This window comes from Onychomys torridus, chromosome 7 (genome assembly GCF_903995425.1).
Source record: "Onychomys torridus chromosome 7, mOncTor1.1, whole genome shotgun sequence".
Lineage (NCBI taxonomy): Eukaryota > Metazoa > Chordata > Mammalia > Rodentia > Cricetidae > Onychomys > Onychomys torridus.
The window spans coordinates 97,792,186-97,818,214 of record NC_050449.1 but is presented as its reverse complement, the minus strand read 5'-3'; the positions used below and the strand labels follow the sequence as shown (position 1 = coordinate 97,818,214).

Here is a 26,029-nt window from a genome sequence, read left to right as displayed (position 1 = left end):
TAAGATGCAGGAAGTGTAGGCAGGAGCCAAAGGCACCACAGTACAGTGATGCCAGGTAGATGTTTCAAGTTCAGTCATGTTAACTGGAAGATGATTATTTATTTATTGTGGCAGAAGATTTATCATACTGCATTTTCCACCAAATTGTTTGTAAGTGCATAGCTGTCTAGCATTAAGTCTGACCGTATTGTGGTATAACCATTACCATTATCCATCACTGGAAATAATCTGTCTTCTTCACTAAAACTCCATGCCCATTAAACACCAACTCCAAAGACTCAGCTTTGTATATTTCCTGGACAAAACAGGACTTGATTAGGGAAGATGGTCTCAGTCTCTCTCTCCCTGATTCTCACTGATAAAATGTCACCTTGATATTGAAGCAGTACCTGCTGGTTGATCCCTTTTGCAGGAGCCCTAACTCCTCCCCCTTTGGAGGTACTAAACAAGACAGGCAGAGGAGGGCTCTCATTAGCATCAGGGGCCTGAGACATGAATAGGGGCAACATTCTACTCAGGATGGAAAGGCTGATGTTTGGGGAAAGAGGAATGGATTATTAACACAGAACAACCAAAAACAGCAAGAGGCTTAAAGATAAGGTGAAAGGCTGGAAGACAATTGGTCTGGCCAGGTGTGTATGTATACTGCTCTTCTCAACATGCAGACAGGATATATCTGTCCCTTCAGAAAGCTTAATTGTACAGCGGTGGTGTGGAATCGAGTTCAAAAGTCAAATAGACTTGGTTCTGTTCATGTCACTTTAAAACTTTGTGGATCTAGGTGTTAGAATGTTATTTTCTTCTTCTTTGCCTTAGTTTTCTCATCCACAAAATGGGTGATAAAAGTATTTCCCCATGTGAATGTCAAATAGGCGGTTACAAAAATCTCTTTGCTTTTCTTTATAGGCATCTAACTACTAGACTGCATTGCCCAGCTTGCCTTGCTGCTCAGTGTGACTGAGCAGTGTTACTGAGTTCTAGTAACTGGTTTCAGCTAAAACTTCAGGAGAACCAAAGTTTCCTCTTTCTGTTTCTTGGATGCAAATGAGTAGTAGGGTGTAGGTGAGCCACAAATACAAGGAACCTGAGCACCACCCTGAAGGCTTCTCTCCAGGGTATGATTATGCAGCTTATACTACTCTGGCACTTGCTATGTAGACCAGGGTGGCCTCAAACTCATAGAGATCTACCTACCTCCACCTCCTCTTATGGTAGGATTCAAGGCATGCACCACCACATCCAGCAGAAACCTGAGTTTTTGATCATGGAGAAGCAGGCATTGATCTGAAAGTTTTATCTGTGCTTGTTAAATAAGCAAGACATAAACTTTTGTTACTTGGCAGCTCTCTATTAGTCCAGGATTGCTTTTTTATATCTTATGTATGTGCATATGGGTGTAGACGGGCGGAAGATGCCAGAGTCATCTTGAATTGCTCTCTCCCTTATATTTGAAGACAATGTCTACCTCTGAGCCTGGAGATCATTACTGATTCAGCTAGGCTAACCAGCTAGTGGGCTGGGCAACTATCATTGCTCCTGCATTATTCCCTGGTGCTGGGATTACAGATGCATTCAGTTGTGCCCTCCTTTTAATGGGTACTAGGGACTGGAACTCAGGCCCTCATGTTTGCACAGCAACCCCACCCCACCCCCACACACAGGCATCTCCAGCCCTCTGCTGGATGGTTTAAGGTAAGATAATTACAGAGTTTAGTGAGAAAACTTAAGCCAAGTGCCTAGCACAGTTCCTGGAGCCTGGCCAGCACTCAGTAAATATTATCTGTTCTTTAGCAGAGACAATGGGGCATGAGAGACCTGGGTTTAAACTAAGACTGTGCTCATTTAGCTGTGTAATCTTAATTTTTCTACAAAGCAGAATCTCTAATTCCTCATTTGTGAAGTAGGACAATAATGAAAAGGAGGATATATGAAAGTGAAGAAGCCATGACCCTGTCTCGGTTCAGAAGCCGATTCCTGAATTATTTAACACTGCTTTCTATACCATGGTATTGATTGAAGATCTCAGGTAGGATCTGGAATCAGGGGTGCCATTTACTCAAGTGGAGTAAAAATTTCAGCACCACAGATAATTGAATCAAGAGAGATTTGGATGAGTCTTCAATCCGCATGTAAACTTCTGAACATTTAGGTAGGGTGTATGAGTGACAAGCACAAGCTCAGCAGCCCTGAGCCCTGAAGGCCATGAGGAGAGCACTTGAATTTGAACAAATTTCAAGGAAATGTAATAGGACTATGGACATCAAGTCCTCCCAACCCCCTCACAATTATAAAGCAGTAGAGGGAAGTAAAGTTTCTTTCAATTGCCCAATAATGGCAGGCTCTTAATTAACAATTTCCAATAATCCTGAGCATAGTAATGGCCTCCTCAATTCCAGTTGCCTGGAATTAAAAAAAAAGAAAGAAAAAGAAAAAAAAATCTCCCAAAACCAAAAACCAACCAAACAAACAAACACAAAAAATGTTGAAATCTAGAAAATGTACACACAGACATGTGCACTTAACTTTGTGTTAAGATGGCGGAAAAAAAGCTGATGTGCCGAAGGGAAGGACCAGCAGGAAGTTAGCTAGGCTGCAGAGTCAGAGAGAAGGAGGTGGTATCTTTTAGTGCATGTTTAACAAACGGCTGGGCCCAGCACTGAAAGGAAGATTCCAGCCTTGTTGATCTGGGATTTTGACTTAACAGATCACTCTAAGAATCATTTCGAAGTCCAGTTTTGGGGTTGTCAGGTGGCAACCTGGAAATATGGCTGTTTACAGTCAATCAGCATGGCAGCCGGCAAGAGTGGAAAGATGAGCAAAATAGACGGCGGGCACCAGTATCCCCTGGACGTTGCTTTTATGTATGTTTGGGCTTTCTTTCCCGTATTCACGGGTCCGAGTGCTTCTTTAGCTTCCACATCTTCCTATCTGTTATTCCAATTACCTGCCTATGTTTTGTCTATGCCTACCTCACCACCATCTCCCTTACCAGCCTGGACCTCTGGCCTGCCTAAGGCATGGGGGATGGGTCCCAGAAACAGTTCCTCCTCGAGGCAGCTAACTGTCATCATCACTGACTCCAAGGATGTCACATGAACTCTATGGAGGGGAGTCTCCAAGTCATCTTTGTGACTGAGGTATTAGAAGAGCAGACAGAATCTGACTCTTTAGTGGGGGTGATTCAAAGTTCTCACTGTGAGCATGTGGAGTTTGTCAAGATTGCTCTGATGTGGTATTTCTCCTCAGTACCAAGCACACTGTTGTGTCAATAAACGTTTGCTGATGGTGCTCCCCAGTCCTGTAGTTCTCTAAGAGCCCCCCATCTGGAAGAATCCTTGGTGAACACTACACTGTCTCTGAAACATGACTTATGTAGGAGCAGTGTGTTGTTCAAATCAAAGGAAATGATGAATACTACATTTCATTGAATTGTTTTTTGGGAGAGTATTTTTCCCTTAATGGAACATGGAATGATTCAGGGTCTCAGACCTCATAAAATAACTTACATGTAGACATTTTTCTTGTTAAATGTTACAATGACAGAAAATGATGCATTTTGTTTTAGTAGAAAAATATGATTATCATGGTGATTTATTTTTTAATAAATCAAATACAGGAGGGGTGGATTCAAGAGATATTTAACAACTTGACATTCACATAAAGATATATTAAGAAATAAGAAATTATAGAACCTTAAAATTCATGATTTCAAAGCTTTGGTCTAGAAAGCAAGGAAATTATTAAGCACCCGATGCATGAGGTTTGTGTTAGAAGAATTCAAGGCTGATTCAAAGGAGCTTTCTTTGCTCAAATATGGAATGATGCAATATGTTAAAGGATTAATAATAGCTGAAACAAACTGAAACACTCATATGAAAACCCATGAATTCTTAATAATAACAAGAGCATTCTTGTCAGAGGAAACAGAACTTGAATGTGTTCAGGCCCCAATGACCAATTTGTAGGCAACAGAGAATATAGGAAACACTCCAGGAGAAACCATACTGGTTTTTCTTTAAGAAAACTGCACAGAAAACAAATCTAAAAACACAAAGGAACAAAAACTAATTCATTAAAAGAGTCTTATTCGCATCCCGGGCTTTGTTTAAAGTATAATATAAAACCAGGAAAACTGGGGCTGGTAAGACATCTCAGTGGTGAGAGAGCTTGCTGCATAGGCAAGTGCAAATCCCCAGCACTCAAGTAAAAGTTATGTGTGGCCTCATGTGCATATGCCAGTAAACCCAGCACTTCATGTGGGTGGGGCAGAGAAAGGATTAGTGGGGCTTGCTGGCTGTCAGCCTAGCTGCAGATTCAGCGACCTTGTCTCAAGAGAACAAGATGGAAAGTGATAGAGCAGGGCACCCACCCACACATTCTCCTCTAGTCCCAGCACTCGTTGGGTATATACATCTACACACATGTATACAAAACACACATGCATACATATGCACACATTAGAAAACAGAAAATCCAACTGTTTAATAAGTTAGCAAATCATGAGGAGAGAGGCAAATATACACAGGTGACAGGGTATCTGATAGCATGAAGCACCTGCAGTTAATATTCTTGGGCATGAGATACTTTCATGGTTGTGTTTATTGGAAGGTCCTTTATCCTTCAGTAGTACACACCCTGGAGTATTTTCAGGTCAGGAAATATGGTGGCTAAGATAGGGCCATGGCAGAGTATTGTTTGACCCCAGGCTCTTTTTCCTTTATGGCTTTCCATAGTAGACTCCCACAGGCCCTTAAACCACCATCATTTTATGATGCAGCAAAACATGTAAATATTTCATCCAATTTGAAATATTATTTTCCCTGCTAATTTAAAAAAAATAAGAACTTGGTGGTGGTGATGGTGGGTATCCCTGAGAGCACTATATGCCTTCTGTTTGCTTACCAGGCTTCACAGGCATTGAGCCTGCTCTGGATTTGTCTCAAAATGGCCCACAGGTATGACTGGGACAGGGAACTTCAGGGAGTGGATGACATAAAGTTGGCCATATTAATGACTGCTTAAGCTGTGTGATGGTATAAGGAGCACTTTTTAAACTGCCTATGTATTTAAATACTTTCATATTAAATAAATAAATTTTGTAAAAGTCATTTAGTCACTATTTTGACTTTTATCATGGATAGGAGTTCCAAACAAAACAACACATAAACAAACAAATGGATAAGCAAGCCAATAGATAGATATTCGTGTAGATGCTGCATAAAGAAGGAAGGCATTTAAATGATGCATTGGGACAAAATCTTCATTGTTAAGCTAGGATTTAAAAATCTAACCTGACAGATGGTTTAAGAAATTCACTTTTTTTAATTGTGGGCAGACTAACACCCATGTGATCAGAGCTCCTGTCTAGCAGTATGGTACTGCTGCATTTGGAGAAGGACATATTAGAATGTCATGGTCACTCTTGAAGCAAAATAACCAATAAATATAAATAAAATGTATTGTAGAATATTATTTTCAGGTGTGCTACATTTGTTTATACTGTGGAACATTTGTTTTAATGATGTAAAGATGTGCTGCATTCTTTTATGTTACATTTGTTTAACTCTGTGAACCTGTGTTACTGTGCCTGTCTAAAACACCTGACTGGTCTAATAAAGAGCTGAACGGCCAATAGCAAGGCAGGAGAAAGGATAGGTGGGGCTGACAGGCAGAGCAAATAAATACCAAGGGAAATCTGGGAAGAAAGATCAAGAAGCAAGAAAAGAAGGGGACTGTCACACAGCCACACACAGAACAAGAAGGAAAGAAAAGATATACAGAAACAGAGAAAGCTGAAAGCCCAGAGGCAAAAGGTTAACTTAAAAAAAAAAAAGGATGATTTAAGAAAAGCTGGCTAGAAACAAGCTAAGCTAAGGCCAGGCACTCATAAGAAATAATAAGCCTCTGTGTGATTTATTTGGGAGCTGGGTGGCAGGCCCCCAAAGGACAAAGAGTAAAGAGTAAAAATCAACCAACAGCAGAAAGGCTGCACAAGAATCCACCCTGCCTTTCACAAGAGCCTATGTTATAGTGAGCAGACGAGTGCCACTGGAGGCCAGCATGCCAGTGGGGGTTGGGCCCCTCACAAGGAAGCTTAGGTCTATCCCACCAATCTCTGCACTACCTTCACTCTTTCACAGTTCAATGCCAGAAACAGTTACTGCATACGAACTCTGGGCAAGGCCTGGATGTGCTAGGTGTCTGCATGCACTTCTCCTATGTGGAGAAGCAACATCAGCCAGGGAGACAGAGACAGCTGCAGACATCTGCAGGAAGACTGAGAACTAGTGAGAGTGCATTCTGCAAAGAGCTTGCTTGTCAGACATGAGGACTGGAGGTTGATCCCTAGAGTCCACATTAAGTAAAAGAGCCAGGGGGTAATAGTGCATGTTTAAGCCCATCACTGTGACAGTGGAGACAAGCAGACTTCTAGGGCCCACTGGCAAGCTGGCTTAGGCTATGTTGTGAGTCCATGGCCAGTGAGAGACCCTGTTTTGTTTGCTGAAAGTGGACATCACCTAAGGAAAAATACCAAGTTGTCCTCTGGCCTTCATATATATGTATATACATGTATAAGAACATAAACACACACACACACACACACACACACACACACACACATGTGCATACTCTCATTCCTACAAGGGTTAAGGAAGTATTGGTAAGTGAGGCTAGAAAGCATCCCATAGAGTCTCCAGGAAGGTCTTCTATGTGTAGGGGAAGAGATTGAAGAGACTCAAATGCAGGCAGTATGCTCTAGGAAAAACAGAAGAATGAGGAGAGCAATCCTTGGTCAGAGAGCTGACTCTGGTTAATCCTGCATGCATGTGGAGAGAGGACAGCCTGGGCCTGAGAACTGCTCAGAGAGAGTGTGGCAGAGAGGAGGGCAGGAAGAGGAAGTGCACCATGGAAACTAAAGAATGCCGCCAACGCTTAATCTCAAAGTCAATGGAACAGGAGCATGAATTCCATCAGGAAACCTGACAGAAATGCAAATTCTTATGCCCATGCTATACCTCCTGAATCATAAACTGGGGTTTGGGGTGAGCCTCAGCCATTGCTATTTTAATAAGCCCTGTAGGGATTACAGATACATCAGGAGTTTGAGAACATTGGTCTGTACCAGCAATTCTTAATTAAAAGTGATTTTACCCTCTAGGGAACATTTTTCAATGTCTAAATATATTTTGGGTTACCAAAATGATGAGAGAGGGAGGGATGGAGAGAGGGAGGGAGGGAAAGAGAAAGAGACCAACACTAAGCACTGTAGAATACACACCACAGCCCCCAGAACAGTACCCAATATATCAGCTGTGAGGATGCTAAGAAACTGAGCCTTCTTCCATGTTTCACTTCTGCATCTTTTCCTCTTTCTTCCTTTATTCTTCCAGCTCTCCCTCATTCCTTATTTCTGCCTCTTTCTGCTTTCTATCAGATTATCTCCATATCTATTTCTTATGAGTTCTTGTTCCTACAGAGACCTCAGAGCTCTCAACAACCCACAAAGTCCTCCTTATTTACATTTTTTTCATTCAACTGTATTAAATACTCCTTTTTACCCATTCAGTAACTCCCAGTGACAAAACACCAAAGGAGGTGTTATTTTATTCGCAGCCCAAGGAAGACATTTATCTTCCTGGAATGGGTGAGCACTGTTCAGAGCAGAGTTGGTGATTGCCTCCCATACCCGAACTGTAGCTCTTGAGCATCTTGAAAAGGAGTTTCTACCAAGAAACCCAGTCAGAAGTCCCAATTTTTGGCATGAATGAGTTTCCAGAGGTTTTCCCAAAATAACTTTGTTTTTCATAAGAGACAGAGATAAAACTTGGACTTGTCACTAGCAACATTGTAGTCAGCGAGTGAATTCACTGACAATTCAACACTGAGTGGGGTTAAGCAAAGATATACAACATTAACGTGATTAGGACTAACCAAACAGATGGGATTCTAACCTGAATAATAACACTGAGACTAAAAGAGCATTATCCATCTGAACAAAGTCTTCAGAGTGAATGGGATGAGGGGAATGCAGTCACAAAGGCAAATGGTGGAAGTGTCTATGATGGCACTGTTAACTGTCAACTGGACAAAAGTGAGAATCTCCAGGGAGATGATCCCCTGGGCCTGCCTTCGGCCAGTTATCTTGATCATGTTAATAGATGTGGGAAGACCCATTTGGATTGTGGGTGGGGCCTGAACTGTATAAGAGTGCAGAACTGAGCTGAGCACTAGCATGCATAACTCATTGCTCTCTTCTGGCTGCAGATACAACATGACCAGCAGCTGCTTTGAGTGCCTGATGCCTTCACTCCCCCACCATGATGGACTGTAGCCTGGACCTGGGAGCTGAAATAAACATGATTTCCCTTAAGTTGCTTTTGTTAAAGTATTTCTATCACAACAACAGGAAAGATACCATAATAGTGCCCATCTCACAATTTTATGAGAATGTGTTCCCTAAAAGGCAAACATGAATGTTTATTTTGAGTGGTGAGTGGACCATTCCTTTTGCCCACTTGTGGAAGAGGATGCTCTTGACTTTCAGCATCTGAAGGCTAATGTCTGAGTTACCCAGCACTCTTTCCTATGCCCTCAGACTCCATTTACCATTTACTTTCTAATAACTGTCTTCCTTGTTTGCTCACAATATAATGCTCTAGAGAAACTGATGGGACCCTGAATCTACTTGATAATCATGTTTCTCACTGAACATTAATCAACTGGACTTCTGGCTTACAGGCACTTTGTGTCCAATGAGTTAGTTAGTAATCCTGAATCAATAGAATCAGTTCTGTGGTATTAACAAGGGAATACCTTTGTAAGCTTCCAAGGTCAAGGGCAGGCCAGCGCATTGACCACAGCAGGTGTCCATATAAACCAATTTCTGGTATACAGTCTGTTGTCTCCCTCTCATGATTCCCCATTTCTGCATTCCCCATAGTGCTCAAAGCATTTATGGTAGATTTAAAAATGGTCCTAAAACTTTGCAATTCTTCCCATGGAGAGGTAGAATTTATTGTGTCTAAATTTGGAGTAGTCAAGTTACATACTTTGGCTTCTAGGCTGTGGAGGAAGTAACTAAGTTCTTAGCCTTGCATTCAGAGGCCTTGCAGCTTCTGTTTGAGGCTCTTGGAACCCACAGTTATTAGATATAAAAGTTTAAGATAGTGTGTATGATGATGAGATCTAAGGCTCAACCTCCCTCCCACCCCCACTGCATACAACAGTCAGCATACCTCCAGAGTTGTCAACATGTTCATGGGCATTGGAACACAAATGCCGAATAGAGACCAAGCCAGCTCAGTCTAAAAACCACCTAGACCAGGCCAGTTTGCCAACGCACAAAGTTATAAGCTAAACATGTGTACTATTTCAAACTACCACACTGGTGGATGTGGGAGTGGGGAGTAACACATTATATAACCATAGATATTTAATGAAGAAATATTTTCCTTCCAGAAACTTCCAATTATACTCTGAAGTTATTACCACATTTTGTTTCTGAGAAGCCCCAGGTGCTGTCTTTTGACACAATACATTAGGATTTATTTTGAGCTATTGTCTAAGCATCGATAGCTCTGGCAGAAGAAACAGCCTGCCTTTCTTCCATTAAGATTCTACAAGGTGAGAGGGTTGAAAAAAAGCGACAGAAAATTCTAGGTGCCAATGTTCATGTGAAAAGAAGAGGGAGGATTCAGTGCATTTTCAAATTCACATCTCTTGGATATGGGTCTAACCTTCAGGCGGCGGTCTGGATCTCCACTGCACAGAGAATTTACTGATACTTTGAACGACTTCCAAGCTGGGCTTAAGTTGTTCATCACAACCTGGGAAGAGAAAGACATGAATAGTGATTTGAAGAGGGAAGGCTTGACAGTTTCGTACTTCAACATAGAAACTACTTGAGAAGACACAGCGGTGCTTATGAAAGGGCAAGTGTTTGGAACTTACAGCTTAATGAAACTTGAGAGTAGTGAGTATTTTAAGAGTGGCCACAAAGTACATCATTGTGGGTGGAACTCCTGTGGTCACTGTCCCAGATGTTGTTTCATGACTAATGATAGTGACTTTGACTACGATGTGGATATAGGAGGTGACCTCTTCTACAGCAAAAGGCCTGGAGTTGGGGCAAGGCTGCCTCTGGCCACTGATAAAGGATTCCCCAGTCCCGTAGATCTTATGGCATAAATTCTTTCCCATTGGAGTCAGCAGAGGAAAGGTATTTGGCAAGGGTGGAGGGGTACGATTAAAGAATCACCACCCCTAACTGAGGAGTTATGAGCAGTTCATGGTTGTTGGAGCCAGGGAGTCTTTTAGTATCATGGTGTATCCTCTAGTGAGTTGTCCATGCCCCAGCAGGCAAACCCACAACCATGCTCATGCAAGCAGTCTTGGTTAAATTCAGTGGGTCACACAAACACACAAAAAAATCAAAGTAGGAGGCAAACTTGTTGATTAGAAGGCATCCAGTAGAGGTGAAAGAAGGTTAAGAGAGAGTAAAGGGTGGCAAATGACCACAATACACTAATACATGTATGTATGACACATACATATACATATACATATACATATACATATACATATACATATGCATATACATATACATATACATATACATATACATATACATATGGGAGAGCTTTGGTAAGCTGTGACAGAGAGCCAGAGAATTTTCTAGATGAAGAATACTAACAGCAGTTTTACATTAGCTGATCACCATCTATCTCAATTGGAATATTTAGAAAGATATAACATGAAAATTCTTCAGATTATAAACTAAATCAATAATATAGCAAAATCTGTTTATAATTAGCTTACTAATCACGATCTTGGCTGAATATTGCCTAAGGCTCCATGAGACTTAGTCTGTCTTTTGACAGTTTGAATAATTCAGCTTGGTTCAGTGTGAACAATAAGTACCAAGCATGTATTCTAGGGCAGAGACTACCAAATTACGGTTCCTGAACTAGTAGGTGCTATGTTACTGGGGACTTCTTACAAACACAAATTCTGGGCTCTATCCAGTCCCATAAACAGTTTTAAGGGAGGCCTTCCAGGTTATCTGGTGAATGAAGCCTAAAAACTATTGCTTTTGGGGACACAGAAATAAAGGTAAAAATTGTTAAATTGAACTCTGCCATGTTAATCTTTCTTCATATGAAGTTTTAGGTGGATATCTTTGTGGATTTTAAAAAAATAAGTCTGTCTCCAAATAATGTAATTTGTAATTATTCATAAATGATTCCCACTTCTACTGAATTTATTACTATAACTATGAATTATTGATTAGATCCCAGATCCATTATTAAATTTACTTTAATGTGTTAAAATACAGAAACAAGGTTCCTTTGTGACTTTGTCTTGTCTCCAGATATCCTGGGCATGATCAAATTCTTGTGAGAAGGAAAACTGGATAATATGGCCTGTGTTCATTCTAATTCCTTACAGTTACTAGCATTTTTGGAAAATTCAATAGCAAATCAAATTTTAACTAAAAATTTCAAAAATGTATGTGCATGCATGTATGCATGAGTATGTGTGTGTGTGTGTGTGTGTGTGTGTGTGTGTGTATGTATATGTTTATATATGTGTGTGTATCTACCCCAAGAGAATAACACTGTGTACTTATTTTGGAACTACTGAGTAAGCAAGAGGAACTATTGATGCTATGCTGTTTGATCTGTTAGAAAACTTTGTAATCACCAATATTATGAAATTCCAAAATTCCCCAGCACTGGGCTTGGGTCAGAAATTGCATAGTTTCTTGGGAACAGAAAAAAATTCCCAGTATCAACAATTGGAGAACACCTGACAAGAATCATGGAAAAAAGGGTCTTAGGAGAGAAGAATCCAACAATATTAATTTGTATCTCTTCTCCTTTCTTCTGTTCACTTCCTTCCCCAAAGTTGATTTTTACCATAGGAATCTTTATATCAGCAGAAAAACATTTGGTGATAGTGAGAGAGGAGCACTCAGGGAACCTGTACTTTCTACTTGTTAGTCAAATTTTCAGGGACTGGAGTCCAGACACTCATATTATTCTTCAGCATACACAAGACACCCCATTTATACAGCCAACTCTAAACACTTATCTATTGTTTAATTAAGCACATAGTTTGGTGCAAGCCACATGCCAGATCACATCTACTAGTGGCCCATTTGAGACTGTTTAATTCTTGTCAACTTTAAGAATAACAGAATTCCCCTTTGTTGGTTCAGGAAAATAGATTGACAAAGTGACATGGTAGGAATATGGTGCCCCCACTGTTACCCATGAAAATCATGGGCATTCCCACTCTCTTTCCTTTGACATTGACACAGGCTCTTCTCTGAGTGTCAGGTCATTTAGCACCATTATTCTATTTTCTTCTTAGAGAATTCCCCATGCTCTGGTTTGCAAATCTAATAAAACAATAGAGGTTGGAGTTGGTTGCTGTATTAATTTCTTCCCTTATTATGTTGACAAAATGCCTGACTAAAGCAACTAACATGGGAAGGGTACAGTTTGTCATCATAACAGGGAGAGCATGGCAGAGGGTGCATGAGGTCACACTGCGTGAGCAGTCAGAAAGCAGACAGAGATGAATATTGGCACTCTGCCTGCTTTCTCCCTTCTATTCATTCTGAGACTCCAGTCCACAGGAAAGGGTGCTCACTTCCACCATGGGCTTTTCCTGACATAGTTAATCCTCTCTGGAAATGTCCTCATACACCCCTGTGGTGGTTTGAAAGAAAATGGCCCCCAAAGGGAGTGACATTATTAGGAGATGTGGCTTTGTTGAAGTAGGTGTGGCCTTATTGGGGGAAGTGTGTCAGTGTGGGGGTGGGCTTTGAGGTCTCATATATGCTCAGGCCACTCCCAGTGTCACAGACCATTTTCTGTTGCCTCCTGATCATGATGTAGCCAGCACCATGTCTGCCTGCATGCTCCCCACCATGATGATAATGGACTAAACCTCTGAAACTATAAGCCATCACCTCAATTATAAGAGGTGCCATGGTCATGGTGTCTCTTCACAGAAATAGAAACCCTAATTAAGTTCTCTTCCCATTTTCTTCCCAGGAGGTGCACACCCTCAACCTTCCTCTCTCTTCTTCTTCATCTTCTTCTTCTTCTTCTTCTTCTTCTTCTTCTTCTTCTTCTTCTTCTTCTTCTTCTTCTTCTTCTTCTTCTCCTCCTCCTCCTCCTCCTCCTCCTCCTCCTCCTCCTCCTCCTCTTCTTCCTTCTCCTCCTCTTCCTCCTCCTCCTCCTCCTTCTTCTCTCTTTCTCTCCATCTCTCTCCTATCTTTCTTTTCATCTCCCTATTATAAACTCTCCACATGGAAAAAAAAGAAACCCTAATCAAGACAACCCCCTTGGTATTTTTTGTCTGTTTGTTGTTGTTGTTTTTGTTGTTTCCTCTCTAGGTGATTCTAAATCCTATCAAGTTGACAATGGAGGCTAACCACCATAGGCACTGATTATAAATATGAGGTAGTAACACCAGGGACTTAGGGTAGGGAAGGATAAGGGTTAGGACCTGTTATAGTGTGGCTCTGAAAGGTCTCCTACAGACTTACATATTTGAACACTTGTTCCTAGTTCATTCAGCTTTTGAATGCCTGTGGAAACTTTGGGAAACACTCACTGCCTTGCTGGGAGACATTAACCACAAGGGCCCTATTTCTGGTCCTGTCTCTGCTTCCTGATTCTCAATGGTGTAGTTAAGCCCCATTGCAAGTTTCTATACCTTGGACAGTGCCACCCCAGCTACTCTGTCTCCTCTCCCACAGTAGGCTGTATTCTTTGACAACAAGAGCAAAAACAAAGCTTTCAGCCTTTATGTTGCTTCGGCCAGGTATTTGGGGACAGTGATAACAAAAGCAGTGGACAGGGGGCTGTTGGGAGAGAGAATGAGTGAGAAGGAGCACTGTTTGACCCAGTGGCTGTTGTAGCAGGGCTTCAGCTGCCATGACAGCTCCAGGATAAATACTTCCCTGAGGAAACATATTGCCTTACAAAATCGTGAAGCTGACTCAAATAACCTTGATGTAAATCTCAGCCCCACCCATTGCCAACTGTGAAACATGGGAAATGGTGTAACTGCCCCAAAGCCCAGTTCCTTCGACTGAAAAGTGGGGATAACTGTATTACCAAGGAATAAGAAGTAAAATACTGCATGTAAATCATTTCAGATGATGCTTCATTCCCAACTGTCTCATCAAATGTTAGCTCATATCATAGTTAATGTGTTCCATGTTTACTTCGTGTGTGCATACACACATGCATGTAGACGTGCAGTGGCCTATTCATTGCAGTGCATGGATGGAGGTCAGAGAACAAATTTTCGGGGTCAGTTTTTTCCTTTCACATGTAGGTGCTGGGTATCAAACTCGGGTCACCAGACTGAGAGCTTCCTTGCTGGTCCTAGCATTCCTAATTTATTATAATCAAATTGCTGGTTGACTATATTGAAAGTCAGCTGTGTGAGAATGGATCTAGAAGGGAAGGAAAGGGGTCTTTTCTTCAAATTTATAAAACTAGAGTAAAAACCCAAGCCTAAAACATGAGGATTATTTTGAGGAGAGAGGGGGCCTAGGTCTTTGTCTACGGGCAGTAAACTAACATGGAGGAGGAAATGTTATGGCCCCAACCCTAGACAAAGAACCACAGACAACAGAGGAATGGTGAGAACAGGACAAACCGCCTTCCCCAGAGAAGACCCCTTAACTCTTGTTCCAATACCAAGTGGTCAGCTCTAAAACCATACAAGCAACATTTTATGGACTATGCAGGCTGTATTTCTATTTGTAGGAACACCACACTCCCCAATTAAAGAAACAGAGGTCATGAATTTGAGGGAGAGCAAAGGGGTACATGGGAGGGGTTAGAGAGAGGACAGTGAAGGGGGAAATAGTATGATTATATTTTAACTTAAAAACTGAAAATTATTTACAAAAAAGGGAAAGGAGTATGGACACTTCTCAAGCTGATCTCCTCAGATGGGGACTCAGGCCTCTTACCTCTGTCCGGTGCACAAGCTGCTGAGTTGCATCATCATTCATTCTGAAAATTTCCAGAAATGGGTCGGATTTACTGAAGAAATCCTAAAATGGACAAACAGAATTAAGTTTTTTTTTTTTTTCCTTTTCTTTCTCTTTTGAACTTGATCTAGCAGTGAACACTGGTAGGCTTAATTATCATCATCTACCCCGTGACTTCCTGTGCAGTGGAGGCCAGCTTGGCATTTCTCTTTGGAAGGTCAGCCTCAGCTTCATCACCTTCTCCTCCTTGCCCCGAGGTAGTGCACACCACCCTTCTTAGCTGTGTCCCTGTCCCTCTAATCCACTCCCTGACCTGGAACTAGCTGCAACTGAACTCCAAGGTCTTTGTAAAGTATTTGCTGGGCTGAACTCTGAAGGACTCTTCACAGATGGATTCAAATGCCAGTTTGTTGAGAAGTGAGACATCTGTTGTCTCAAATACGTTGATCATGACTATTGCAGAGCCAATATCTGACCACTGTGTTGTCTGGGTCACTTAAGCATCCATCTCTATTATCTGTTTCTTGGTTCTGCTTCTTGGTATGTTTGTTAATTTTGATAAAATAAACACTATATGGGGAAGATTACAAAAGTTTCAAATTCATCCTCAGCATCTACAAAAGAGTCAGAATGGGGGCAGTGCCTTGAATCTAATCAGGATTAAGCTATTCAAAAGTTGGGTTTCTTCAGAAGTCTTTAATAAAAAGAAGCCATCTATATTGGAGTTCTTCCCTCCTTGGGTGCGGTCCTTGGAGTGATCTAGCTGAAAGCCAGAGCATCTATGGAGCAGGTTCTCCCCAGTGAGGACTCAAGGCTCCCTTCATCTCTGTGTCTCCTCTATCCTCTTTTGGCTTTAGGTCTGTGTTCATGTTCTCTGTTGCTGTCTGTTAAATAGTGAAGGCCTTGAGAGGCAAAGCCCATCCCTGCACTTCTCTGCAGCATCCCTGTTCTCTTAGTGACCCTGAAATTCCAGCTTTTCTTTCCTTATCCCATAAGTCTATTAAAGTTTGTGCTCAGTTCTGACAGGCTTTGAAGGCTCTATATCCATGCTGTTTAAGGAACTAGGCTTGCATGGGAAACCTGCTCAGAATATCTCAATTATCTTGCTGAATTTCTTCTCTGCTTAGTTCTGGTTCCCTTCATCTTCATCTGGACCCCTTCTCTGCCTGAAAACCCACAGACAGATGTCACTTGTATCTTTTCTAGTGCTTATGGATGCTTCTAGTGTGTGTGTGGAGCCTATACAAATAGGTGCTTCATTACTGGCATCAGAAACTACAAAATCTACATCCTCCTTATAATTTTTTATACAATAGTTGGCAAATTCTCAGAAAGGAGGAACTATGCTTTGTTTCCACTTACACATTTACTGTTTACTTTCTCAGTATTTTACCATGTATACACTTTAGTAGTACCTGGTGTTTATTGAAGGAATACATGCATGAATGAACATAGAAAAGAATGAATGAATAAACAAGTCCTTGGTATAGAATAGGAAGCCATCTATCCCACAGCTTTACTCACACACTCTTACCAGTCCCACCCCCATCTAAACTGTAACAAAACAGAATTAAATCTATATTTGCCCTAATAGTCATCAAGTTAACAATCTGTAACTGGACATTATTTTATTTTCCTTTGGCTTCTACTTGTAAGATTTTCTTCTCTATCAGTGTTTTTTTACCAGCCATCCTCATCTTGAGCTCAGCAAAGGGTTTTCAGGGTGCGCAAAGGCCTTAAAGTTAATGTTAAAGTCAAAGGAACACTAGTACCTAGTTACACTTTCTAAGTATCATCAAGTTTGGTGAGAAGTATAAGAGTTGACCTGACTTATGCTGATGAAAGAAGGAATACATATCCAGGGGTTCTTAGAGAGGAGGAATATAATAAATGTGACTGTAGAAAGTGGCTGGGGAGAGGCTGTATCTGTAGAGCTGGAATTCTGTGAAGGAACAAACATGGAGAGGAGTAGAGGAAGCAATTATTTACTGTGTGTGTGGTCAAGGCAATGCTAGCAAAGTTGGCTCCATAGTAAAGGCCACTAATGCTCATTAGGTCTTTGCTATCCTGGAGAGAAAACACAGAGCTACCAAGGGACAGTGAGCAGGGAAACAGCACAATTAGCTGTCACGAGTATCAGTCTAAACAGGACTGATGTATATATGAACAGTGTAGTGGTTTAAATAGGCATGGCTCCCATAGACTCATGTGTTTGAATGCTTGGCCTCCAGGGAGTGGCACTACTGAGAGGTGTGCCACCTGTTGGAGTAGGTGTGGCCTTGTTGGAGGAAGTGTGTCACTGTGGAGGCCAGCTTTGATGTCTCTCTACACCCAGTGTGGGACACAGTTCACTTCCTGTTGCCTGTGGATCAAGATGTAGAACTCTCAGCTTCTTCTCCAGCACCATGTCTGCCTGCATGTTGCCATGCTTCTTACCACAATGATAATGGACTAAACCTCTGAAACTGTAAGCCAACCCCAACTAAATGTTTCCCTTCCTAAGAGTTGCCATGGTCATGGTGTCTCTTCACAGCAATAGAAACCCTAACTAAGACAAACACATAGAGACTGTAGAAGCCCACAGAACACCTACACAGGTTCAAACCAGGTAGAGTCCCAACACAGAGAGGGCTGAATAGAGACAGGGTCCCACACCCAACCAAGAAGCTATTTGCAATAGATACCTGTTGACAAAGAGAAAAATCAATCAATTTTTTTCAGTGAGTGTCGTTGGGTATATCAACCAACTACACTCTAGGGTGGACCACTAGTTGCCTAGGAGCAGCTGGCCAACACATGTGCAACAGACATGGTTTATGTTGGTGTGTGTGTGTGTGTGTGTGTGTGTGTGTGTGTGTGTTTCATCTTGTTTAAGCATATTTTTATCTTTTTTGTTTTTTCTGGAGCCGAGGACCGAACCCAGGGCCTTGTGGTTGCTTATCAAGGGCTCTACCACTGAGCTAAATCCCCAACCCCTATTTTTATCTTTTTTATTTGTTTGCCTTGATTTTAATTTTTAATGATTGTTTGGTTTATTTATTCATTTATTTTGAGAAAGAAAGCACATGAATTTCAGTGAGTTTGGAGGTGGGGAGGATCTGGGAAGGTTGGGGCATGGAAAAACACAATCAAAATATATTTTATGAAAAAATTATTTAAATACAAATGTTTGAAAAAGAATACTAGCCTAGAAAATTTGTAGAATATCCTAGAAAGAAAAGAGATGGACAGTGGGGAACTCCCTTCTCTGTTGCACCCTTCCCTATTCAGCCTGAGACTCAAACACCATCCCTTTCACTCAATATCTGAAAGTATGAGAATACGACAGCCTTCCTCTTAGCAAGAACCCACAGTGTCTACTTTCTTCATTAGCCTAACCCACAAACTTTGTCTCGTCCCTCAATGGCCCATTTATCTTTCCAACACACTCTGATTTGCATACACCTGTCAAGGCATTTGCATCTCAGCCTATTTCTGTTTTTATGCATCTAACAATACAGTTGACACCCTCTCTTTGCCCTTCCCTTATGGATGTGGGCCACATTATCTTGTTCCTGTGTGCCATGGACTCCTGCTTTGCCTCCATAAATAGATAACTGTCCCCTCAGGGATGATTATGAGTTATACTTAAAAACTGCTGACCACAGTGGAAGAATTCTATCAATTATTTTTCCTTTTCCTCTTTATTGAAAATTTTAAACTTTTCTTATCATCATTTTTACTTAAAAATGGAGAAAAATATAAAATAAAAGTAGAAATATGGGGGGAGGGAATCACAACTCCCATCTATAACTGGGTGCATAGAACATGAAATTTGTATTGTTCATTTCTCCTCTGAAAAACAAGAAGACAGAAGTTGGTGGTAGGCCTCATGGAACTACATAGCTCTCAGACATCATCAGAGAAGTTTCTTTGTGCAGTAGATGATGGTTAATATGGAATTCATAACTAGCCAGAGTGCAGAGAATAAATGTCTGTGAGTGCCCAGTCACCAATGGGGCATCTGAATCCTACTCTTATCCACAAGGTTCAGGGACCATTGTGGAAGGGAGGTGGTAAGAGCCAGGGACAACCAGATTAAACAACATCTTCTGGACACAACAGGACCTCTGCACTAAAGAACTCTCAGAAGGTGTGGTTGCTTGCACAAAGCCTGCAGAACAACAAGCCAGTCAATATTCCAGCAAGGGTAGGGGAGGAGCTTATGAACTCTCATGCTGAGCTAAGGATCTATTGACAGTTGAAGGCTTGGGGAGCAGGGAGCAGAGATTAATTTTCTTTTGGGAGTGGTCCTATGTTCCAAACAGACATATAGTTGGGAGGGGTTGGGATCGGTAGATCTAGGAGCAATTAGGGGGTGAATATGATAAAAATATATTGTATGCATGAGTGCAATTCTCAAAGATAAAAAAATTGGTGGGAGGAACAGGTGTATTCAAGACTTCAGAGTTTCAAATCTATCTCAGTGGTCCAGGGTGGTGTACAAATGTTTCTTCCCAGATTAAAATCTTCCATCTTAGAGGGAAGCTCATTAAGACACGATGTTAAAAGGGAGGTTAAACAATGAGATATCTTAAGACAACATGTTTACAGGGGGGTGAAAAAATAGGATGTTTGAAGTGGAGGTGAAATAACCCATCCTTCAGGGAAGATTGTTAAGCTCAGGAAGTAAACAATTCAAAATCGCCTCAGGAAGTTCCCAAAATTGACCAGATTCACTAAACCCCTCACTTCCCAAGAGTATTTATAAATATTAAGGTTTGCTAAGAGGCGGGCCCAGGCAAACTGAGCTGCTAAGAAGAGGCTCAGGTTTGATAAGCAGTCTGGCAGAGACAAGCAGAGACCAACAGAGACCAGCAGAGACCAGCAGAGACCAGCAGAGACCAGCAGAGACCAGCAGAGACCAGCAGAGCTGTCTGCACGAGAGTCAGACCAGCCAAGCCACCTGGAAAGGACACCCCACCCCCCGTTGAGCTTCCTGCAGGTTGCACAGTACAGTGCTCTCCAGGTTTCCAGCTTTTCTGAGCTGTCACTCATTCTGGGGTGGGCTTTGGTGATGCAGCTGTCTTTGAGTCATTTCTTTTCTTGCAAATAACCCCTCATCCATATTCCTGTAAGTGACCCCAATAAATCTCACTGGTCCACCAAGTCAGACTTTAGTATTATCTATACTTTGGTCTGTAATGGTTCCTTATCTGAGATGAGCAGATGCCTTATCATGTCTCCCCAGGAACAAATGTCTCACAACACAGAGGGTAAAGGTCTTATGGGACATAGAAGGGTTCCACTGAGACAATGGGTGGGATTCACTGGGTTGAGGAAAGGTCCTTCTCTCTAGAGGACCATTTCCTTATTCTCTTCTTGTAAGTCACTCACAGCTTGAGCTCTTGAAAATGGGTCTGCATTTTCTTTTTAGAAAAATGCATTACTCTCCAGTGAGTCAGTTCATATGAATAGATGGGGATGCTGGAGATGAGAGGTCTTACAAGGGATGCCTTGTGAAAAGGATGGACCCTTAAAAGATCAGGGGAAGGATTGAGAGGAGGCAATAGATAAAGCCACAAATTCATCTCCTTGTATCACCATTCTTCTCCTCAAAACACCCAACTAAATGGAGGGTGAGATGTCTCAGTGGGTGAGGGTGCCTGTCACCAAGTCAAACATCTTTTTGGTTTCCAGGACTCAAAATGTAGTAGGAAATGGCAGACTTCTGAAAGTTATCTACACACACACACACACACACACACACACACACACACACACACAGAGAGAGAGAGAGAGAGAGACAGACAGACAGACAGACAGAGAGAAAGAGGTAGAAAGAGAAAGAGAGAGAGAGAAAAAGAGAGAGAGAGAGAGAGAGAGAGAGAGAGAGAGAGAGAGAGAGAGAGGGAGGCAGAGAGAAAGTGAATGAAGACATAATAACCAACTTAAGTATTTAAGTATTCTGGACATTTCATTTTCTATGGTACAACTGAAATGAATACTTACAATTTGCCCAAATATCAACAGTATTTTGGTAAATCTAGATATACTTCATGTATAATTCAGTATTCTCTCACTTTCCACTTGGTCATATGCTAAAATGCTCTATTTCATTTCACATTTAAAAAAATATTTATTTGTTTATTTTATGTATATGAGTGCTCTGTCTGCATGCACACCAGAGAAGGACATTAGTTCTCTCTATAGATGGTTGTGAGCCACCATGTAGTTTCTGGGAATTGAACTCAGGACCTCTGGAAGAGCAGCCAGTGCTCTTACTTCTGAGCCATCTATCCAGCCCCTCATTTTTTTACATTGTTTAAAAACACTGTTGAGGGTATGAATGAGAATTCCTGGAAGGAAGCTGTGTCTGTCAAGGCTGATTGACTAATTAGAACTTCAATGATGTGGGAAGGTTAGAATGTAGCAAATCCAGAGCAAATTATCCTAGAGGGGACTTTTGCTCTTTTAGTAGCCACCTATTGCTCTCTCTGTACATGACCTAACATCTCTTGTGACCATTGGATAGATCCTTTGGAATCTATGAACAGACCCACAGTTCCACTAACCAAAGGGCCAAGACTGCTGCCAGACAGAATTGGAGGCCAAGAGCAGCGGTCCTCCTGCTTTGCTATAACTACCTACCTGAGGTAACTGTCAATGGAGTTGAAAAATGATTTTCTTTCATGCCTGTTTAAATTCTGTTGCTATAAAAAGTTTAGGAAATGGCTCCCTCATTGAAGCATGGTGTTTGGAGAAAAACCTAAATCTGTGTTCCAGGCCATGGTCCCTCATACTTGGCTCCAGAATGAACCATATCTTTCATTCCTATGGTATGGGACTGTTTCTTTAATTGATAAAGGTTAGCACAAAGATGCTGTGAGGGTATCAGAGTGTGAAAGGAAGAAAGGAGAGTTATATGCAGTCTCCAACTTCATATATGTGAAAATCTAAAATGCTTTAGCATTACTCTCAAATCCAAACTCTCCCACATCTACTCTGGCTGATCCTGGGCACAGGTTTAATGTCACATGGTCTCAGTTTCCCATCCACAGTGAGGAGCATCACTCTTGCTCTACAGCAGTGTGGGGAGAGTAGATGAGTTGTCCACACACATCTGGTTCCTGTCACATGTTACTCTCATAAATGCTGGCTTCTGGGACTTAGCAGTGGGAGAGAAGTCACATAGACACTATGAAGAACTATTCAAATATGGAGATGATGATCATTTGGTTCCTGGAAACAAAACCACTGAAAAGCAATCCAAAAAAGTATCTATGCTGATAAGCATTATCTTCAAAATCACGACTCTGGGACTCTGGGCACAGTTGTTCGGTCACCTTAATGTGGACTCTTTAGTTTTCTATGCATCAAAGCAGCCTTTGGGACAGTTCACTGTTGTGAAGGTGAGTGATTCAGGCCTTTTACTCAAGTTCTGCTATAGTGGATTATTTAATACCCTGTAGGCCACATTACTTTGGTCTGTAATCCAGTATGAAAGAAATTTGCTTAAGTGAGAGGGTAGAATAATGGTCACTAAAGACTGGGAAGGAGGGAGAAGTGGGTAGAAAGAGGTAGAGAAAAGAAAATAGAGAGAGAGGCCAGCCCTAGTGTTCTAGAGCAATGTGGGGTGACTAGAAAATTTGTGGTATTTTCAAGAACTATAAAAGAAGACTGAAAAAGTTACCAACAAATAGCAACAATGAATGTTTGAGGGGTTGAAAATGTTAATTTTCATAATATGCTCATTACACATTGAATATGTATATCAGATTATCACACAGTTATAAGAAAAAGAAAAGAAAACAAGATGCTCTATATCCTTTAACAGAGATATGCAACACATCCACATTTCTATTGTTCTTTTCACAATAGCCAGGAAATCAAATCAGCCCAGATGTATCAACTGATGGATAGATAATGAAAACGAGGCACAAGGGAGTTCTCTTCAGCCATAAACAAACATGAAGTTGTGGAATGTGAAGGAAACTGGATGGAACTGGGAAAACAGCATATTTAACCCAAACAACCCAGGCTCAGGAAGACAAATACCATACATTCTCTTCCATACATGGCTCCTAGCTTCTGACTAATTAAATGTGTGTGTATCATGGTGGGAATAAACGTGGATAAAGGCCAAGAAACTATAAAGGATCCATGGAAAATGGGAGGAGGCAGAGAGATAATAGGATAAAGTGGAAGGGAGGATACTGGGGATGAAAAGACCACAGAGGAGCAGGGAGAATAGGGAAATACGTGTGCATGAGAGAGGGCAGTCAGCCCAAACCAAACATGCATGGAAAAAATCATGTGGAAACCTGCTCCTTAGCAAGCAAATTTAAAAGTATAGTTTCTATAAAGAAACACAGAAAAATGAGCAGTGCATATCTCCAGCAGCAGTCTTTGAACTGGAACCCTAGTTTGTTGAGGAACTGGGAGAAAGAGGCTGCCATATCCAGACTCCATGACTGGTTTGCTTTGTGACTGTAGGCAAAATTTTAATCCCCGTGTTCTGTCTGTAAGTTAGAAATAAAAATACCTACCTTTGGAAATAGAGTTAGTACCTTAGGGATGATGTGGGTTAGACACTTGACCCCTGGTACATTGGGGCTGTGCTTTGTAACTATAACTTTTCCATCATTTATGCAGACTAGACCACAGTTCCCAGGCAGCCATATACAAACACAATAAAACACAGGGCAGTGAGCAAAGATTTCACATCACTGTAAAGCAGGAGTCAGCCAGCTGCAACATAAGAGACAAATCTAGTCATTGTTTTTATGAATAAAGTTTTATTGGACCACTGCTACACCCATTCATTTATGTTTCATTTATGGCTGTCTTCATGCTTCAAGACACAGCTGAGTGATAGGTACAAAGACCATATGGCTTGTAAAACCTACCATACTCGCCATCTGGCCCTTCATAGGAAAAGTTTGATAACCTCTATTTTAGAGACAGATCTGCTTAGTCATCTACCACTCCATCAAGCTAGCTTCATGGGGGTATTAGAATACAGTCTATAATGACATCCTTTACAGATGTGGAGGCCAATGGAAGACGCAGTTTCTCTACCCCAGCATGGATACTTTCTCAGGGAAGGGAGGAGAAGGAACATCCTATTAGCTTTCATGAGTGGTTACTAGATGCATCTGTGTGCTTTATTGTTAGGCTAATTGCCAGCTGCCTACTAACATAATAAATGCATGCTAATATGACAAAAGAAGTTATAAAGGCTCTCCCTCCATTAAGTGAGCTACATTAACATTAGATAAATAAGTTACTCTTCACAAATGTAATTTATTTTATGTGTTGGCTCTTAATGACAAATACTTGTCAGGTTTCAAAGATGTCCAACTTGGGTAGATGGATGCTTGTTTGTTGAGCAGGATGAAGCAAGCTAAAAAACATTACTTCCTGCCAAGAAGAGTGGACATATTTCTTTATCACTGTGGTTTGCAAAAGCACTTAGCACTCCCTGGTGAATCCTACAACAACAGTTCTCAGACTTTTTTTCTTAATATTTCTTTGCATTTTTAAAAATTGTTAGGGACTCCCAAACTTTTTATGTGGATTGTATTAGTTAATACATAAAACATAAAGCTTATACATTTAAAATTATTCATTTGCAATATTATTTTTTAAATGACAAAACCTAAGACGTAACAAAATAGCATTTTATCAGGAAAATAATGTATTTTCTAAATTCAAGAAGGTAGTGAGGAGCGTGTTAATTAACATTTGTACACATCAGTTTAGTGACCTCAATAGGAAGGAGAGGAAGTTGAGTTCTCATATCTGCTCCTGTACTCAGCGTGGTTTATTCGCCCTTGGGAAAACATTGTTCATGAGTGAGAGAGTGAGAATCAAATGAGAAAAGATGGCATAGTGTTACTATGGAAACAGGTTTAACTTTGGGGATTTCTGTGGAAGGGCGCACAGATACTAGACCTTCCTTTGACAACCACTGACCTCCAGCATACCCTCACCTTCCCTCTCCCAGCTCCCTGTTCCTCTGAACCAAGTGTCCTACCTCCCTCCTGAAAGCATCCCAAGCTTTGGCTGGGAATCGGAAGATTCACTGGGTCACTCTCTGTCCTTGATTTTTGCTTTTTGTTTTTGAGTTTATTCATGTAGCTTTAGGTAAATCATTTCACATCTCAGAATCTCAATTTGCCATCTATAAAAGAAGGCAGATGGATAGAGCAGTGCTTTTTTTCAACCTGTAGTGTTTAAATACTTGGATACCAGACTAACCAGGAGATGGGATTCTGATGTTCTGTGACTGATATGAACTGGATACAGCCCATTTCCCCAGAGATTCATGCCTCAATTTTAGATGCATATGGAAATCAGTTACTTTAATGTTACTCACTAATATAATAAAACCCAAGAACTTGTTTGTATCACAGCAGCTTTGGCTTTTAGTCATTGATTTCTAGCCAGTGACTATATCTGCTGACCATGTAAGTGGTTGCAAAATTATTTAAAGCTAAAAGACTAGAAAGGAATTTTCCTTGAGAATTTCCAGAAACAATTATTTTTTCTACTCATGAAAGGAAAAAAATTGTACTGTGTTATTCTGATCTAGCAAAAAAAAAAAAAAAATATTATGGGAGTTCCAGATTTTCCAATGATGGCTTCCACAATGTTTGGGGTATACATTCTTCTATAACTTGAGTTTTGCCATTTTCCCATAGGCCTGAGATCTACTTCCCTGCTCAAACATCTGGTGTATGACTTCTAAGACTGAGTCAGCAAATTGTCTGAAGTTCCTACATGGTTCTTGAGAGGCCCTTTCTGGGAGAGGCCAGGCATGCTACAGGATATCTATCATGTAGGTACTCTGTTGACTATTCTGCTGAGCCCAGCCTCTGGCCAGTCCAAGTGCCAGGTACCAGCTACCTTTTAGAACCATGTGAAATGTGACAGCGGCTCTTTCCGATGAACAAAAGGGAAACTGTTCCAGTTCTGTAGAGCCCACAGAGCTGCTAACAAAGCTCCAGCCCCTTGCGCCGT

The 26,029-nt window shown here is 41.2% G+C and overlaps 1 protein-coding gene across 3 annotated transcripts in view; it reads right to left on the bottom strand.

Moving 5' to 3' along the window:
* Positions 1-26,029, bottom strand: part of Cpne4 (copine 4) — a 477,370-nt gene that overhangs the window by 104,447 nt on the left and 346,894 nt on the right. For all 3 annotated transcript variants that reach the window (XM_036193242.1, XM_036193244.1, XM_036193243.1), the window contains exons 6-7: positions 15,005-15,088; positions 9,738-9,827 (exon numbers count right to left, since the gene is read on the bottom strand). In XM_036193242.1, coding sequence (XP_036049135.1) covers positions 9,738-9,827; positions 15,005-15,088 — 174 coding nt within the window. The remainder of the gene's footprint in view (positions 1-9,737; positions 9,828-15,004; positions 15,089-26,029) is intronic.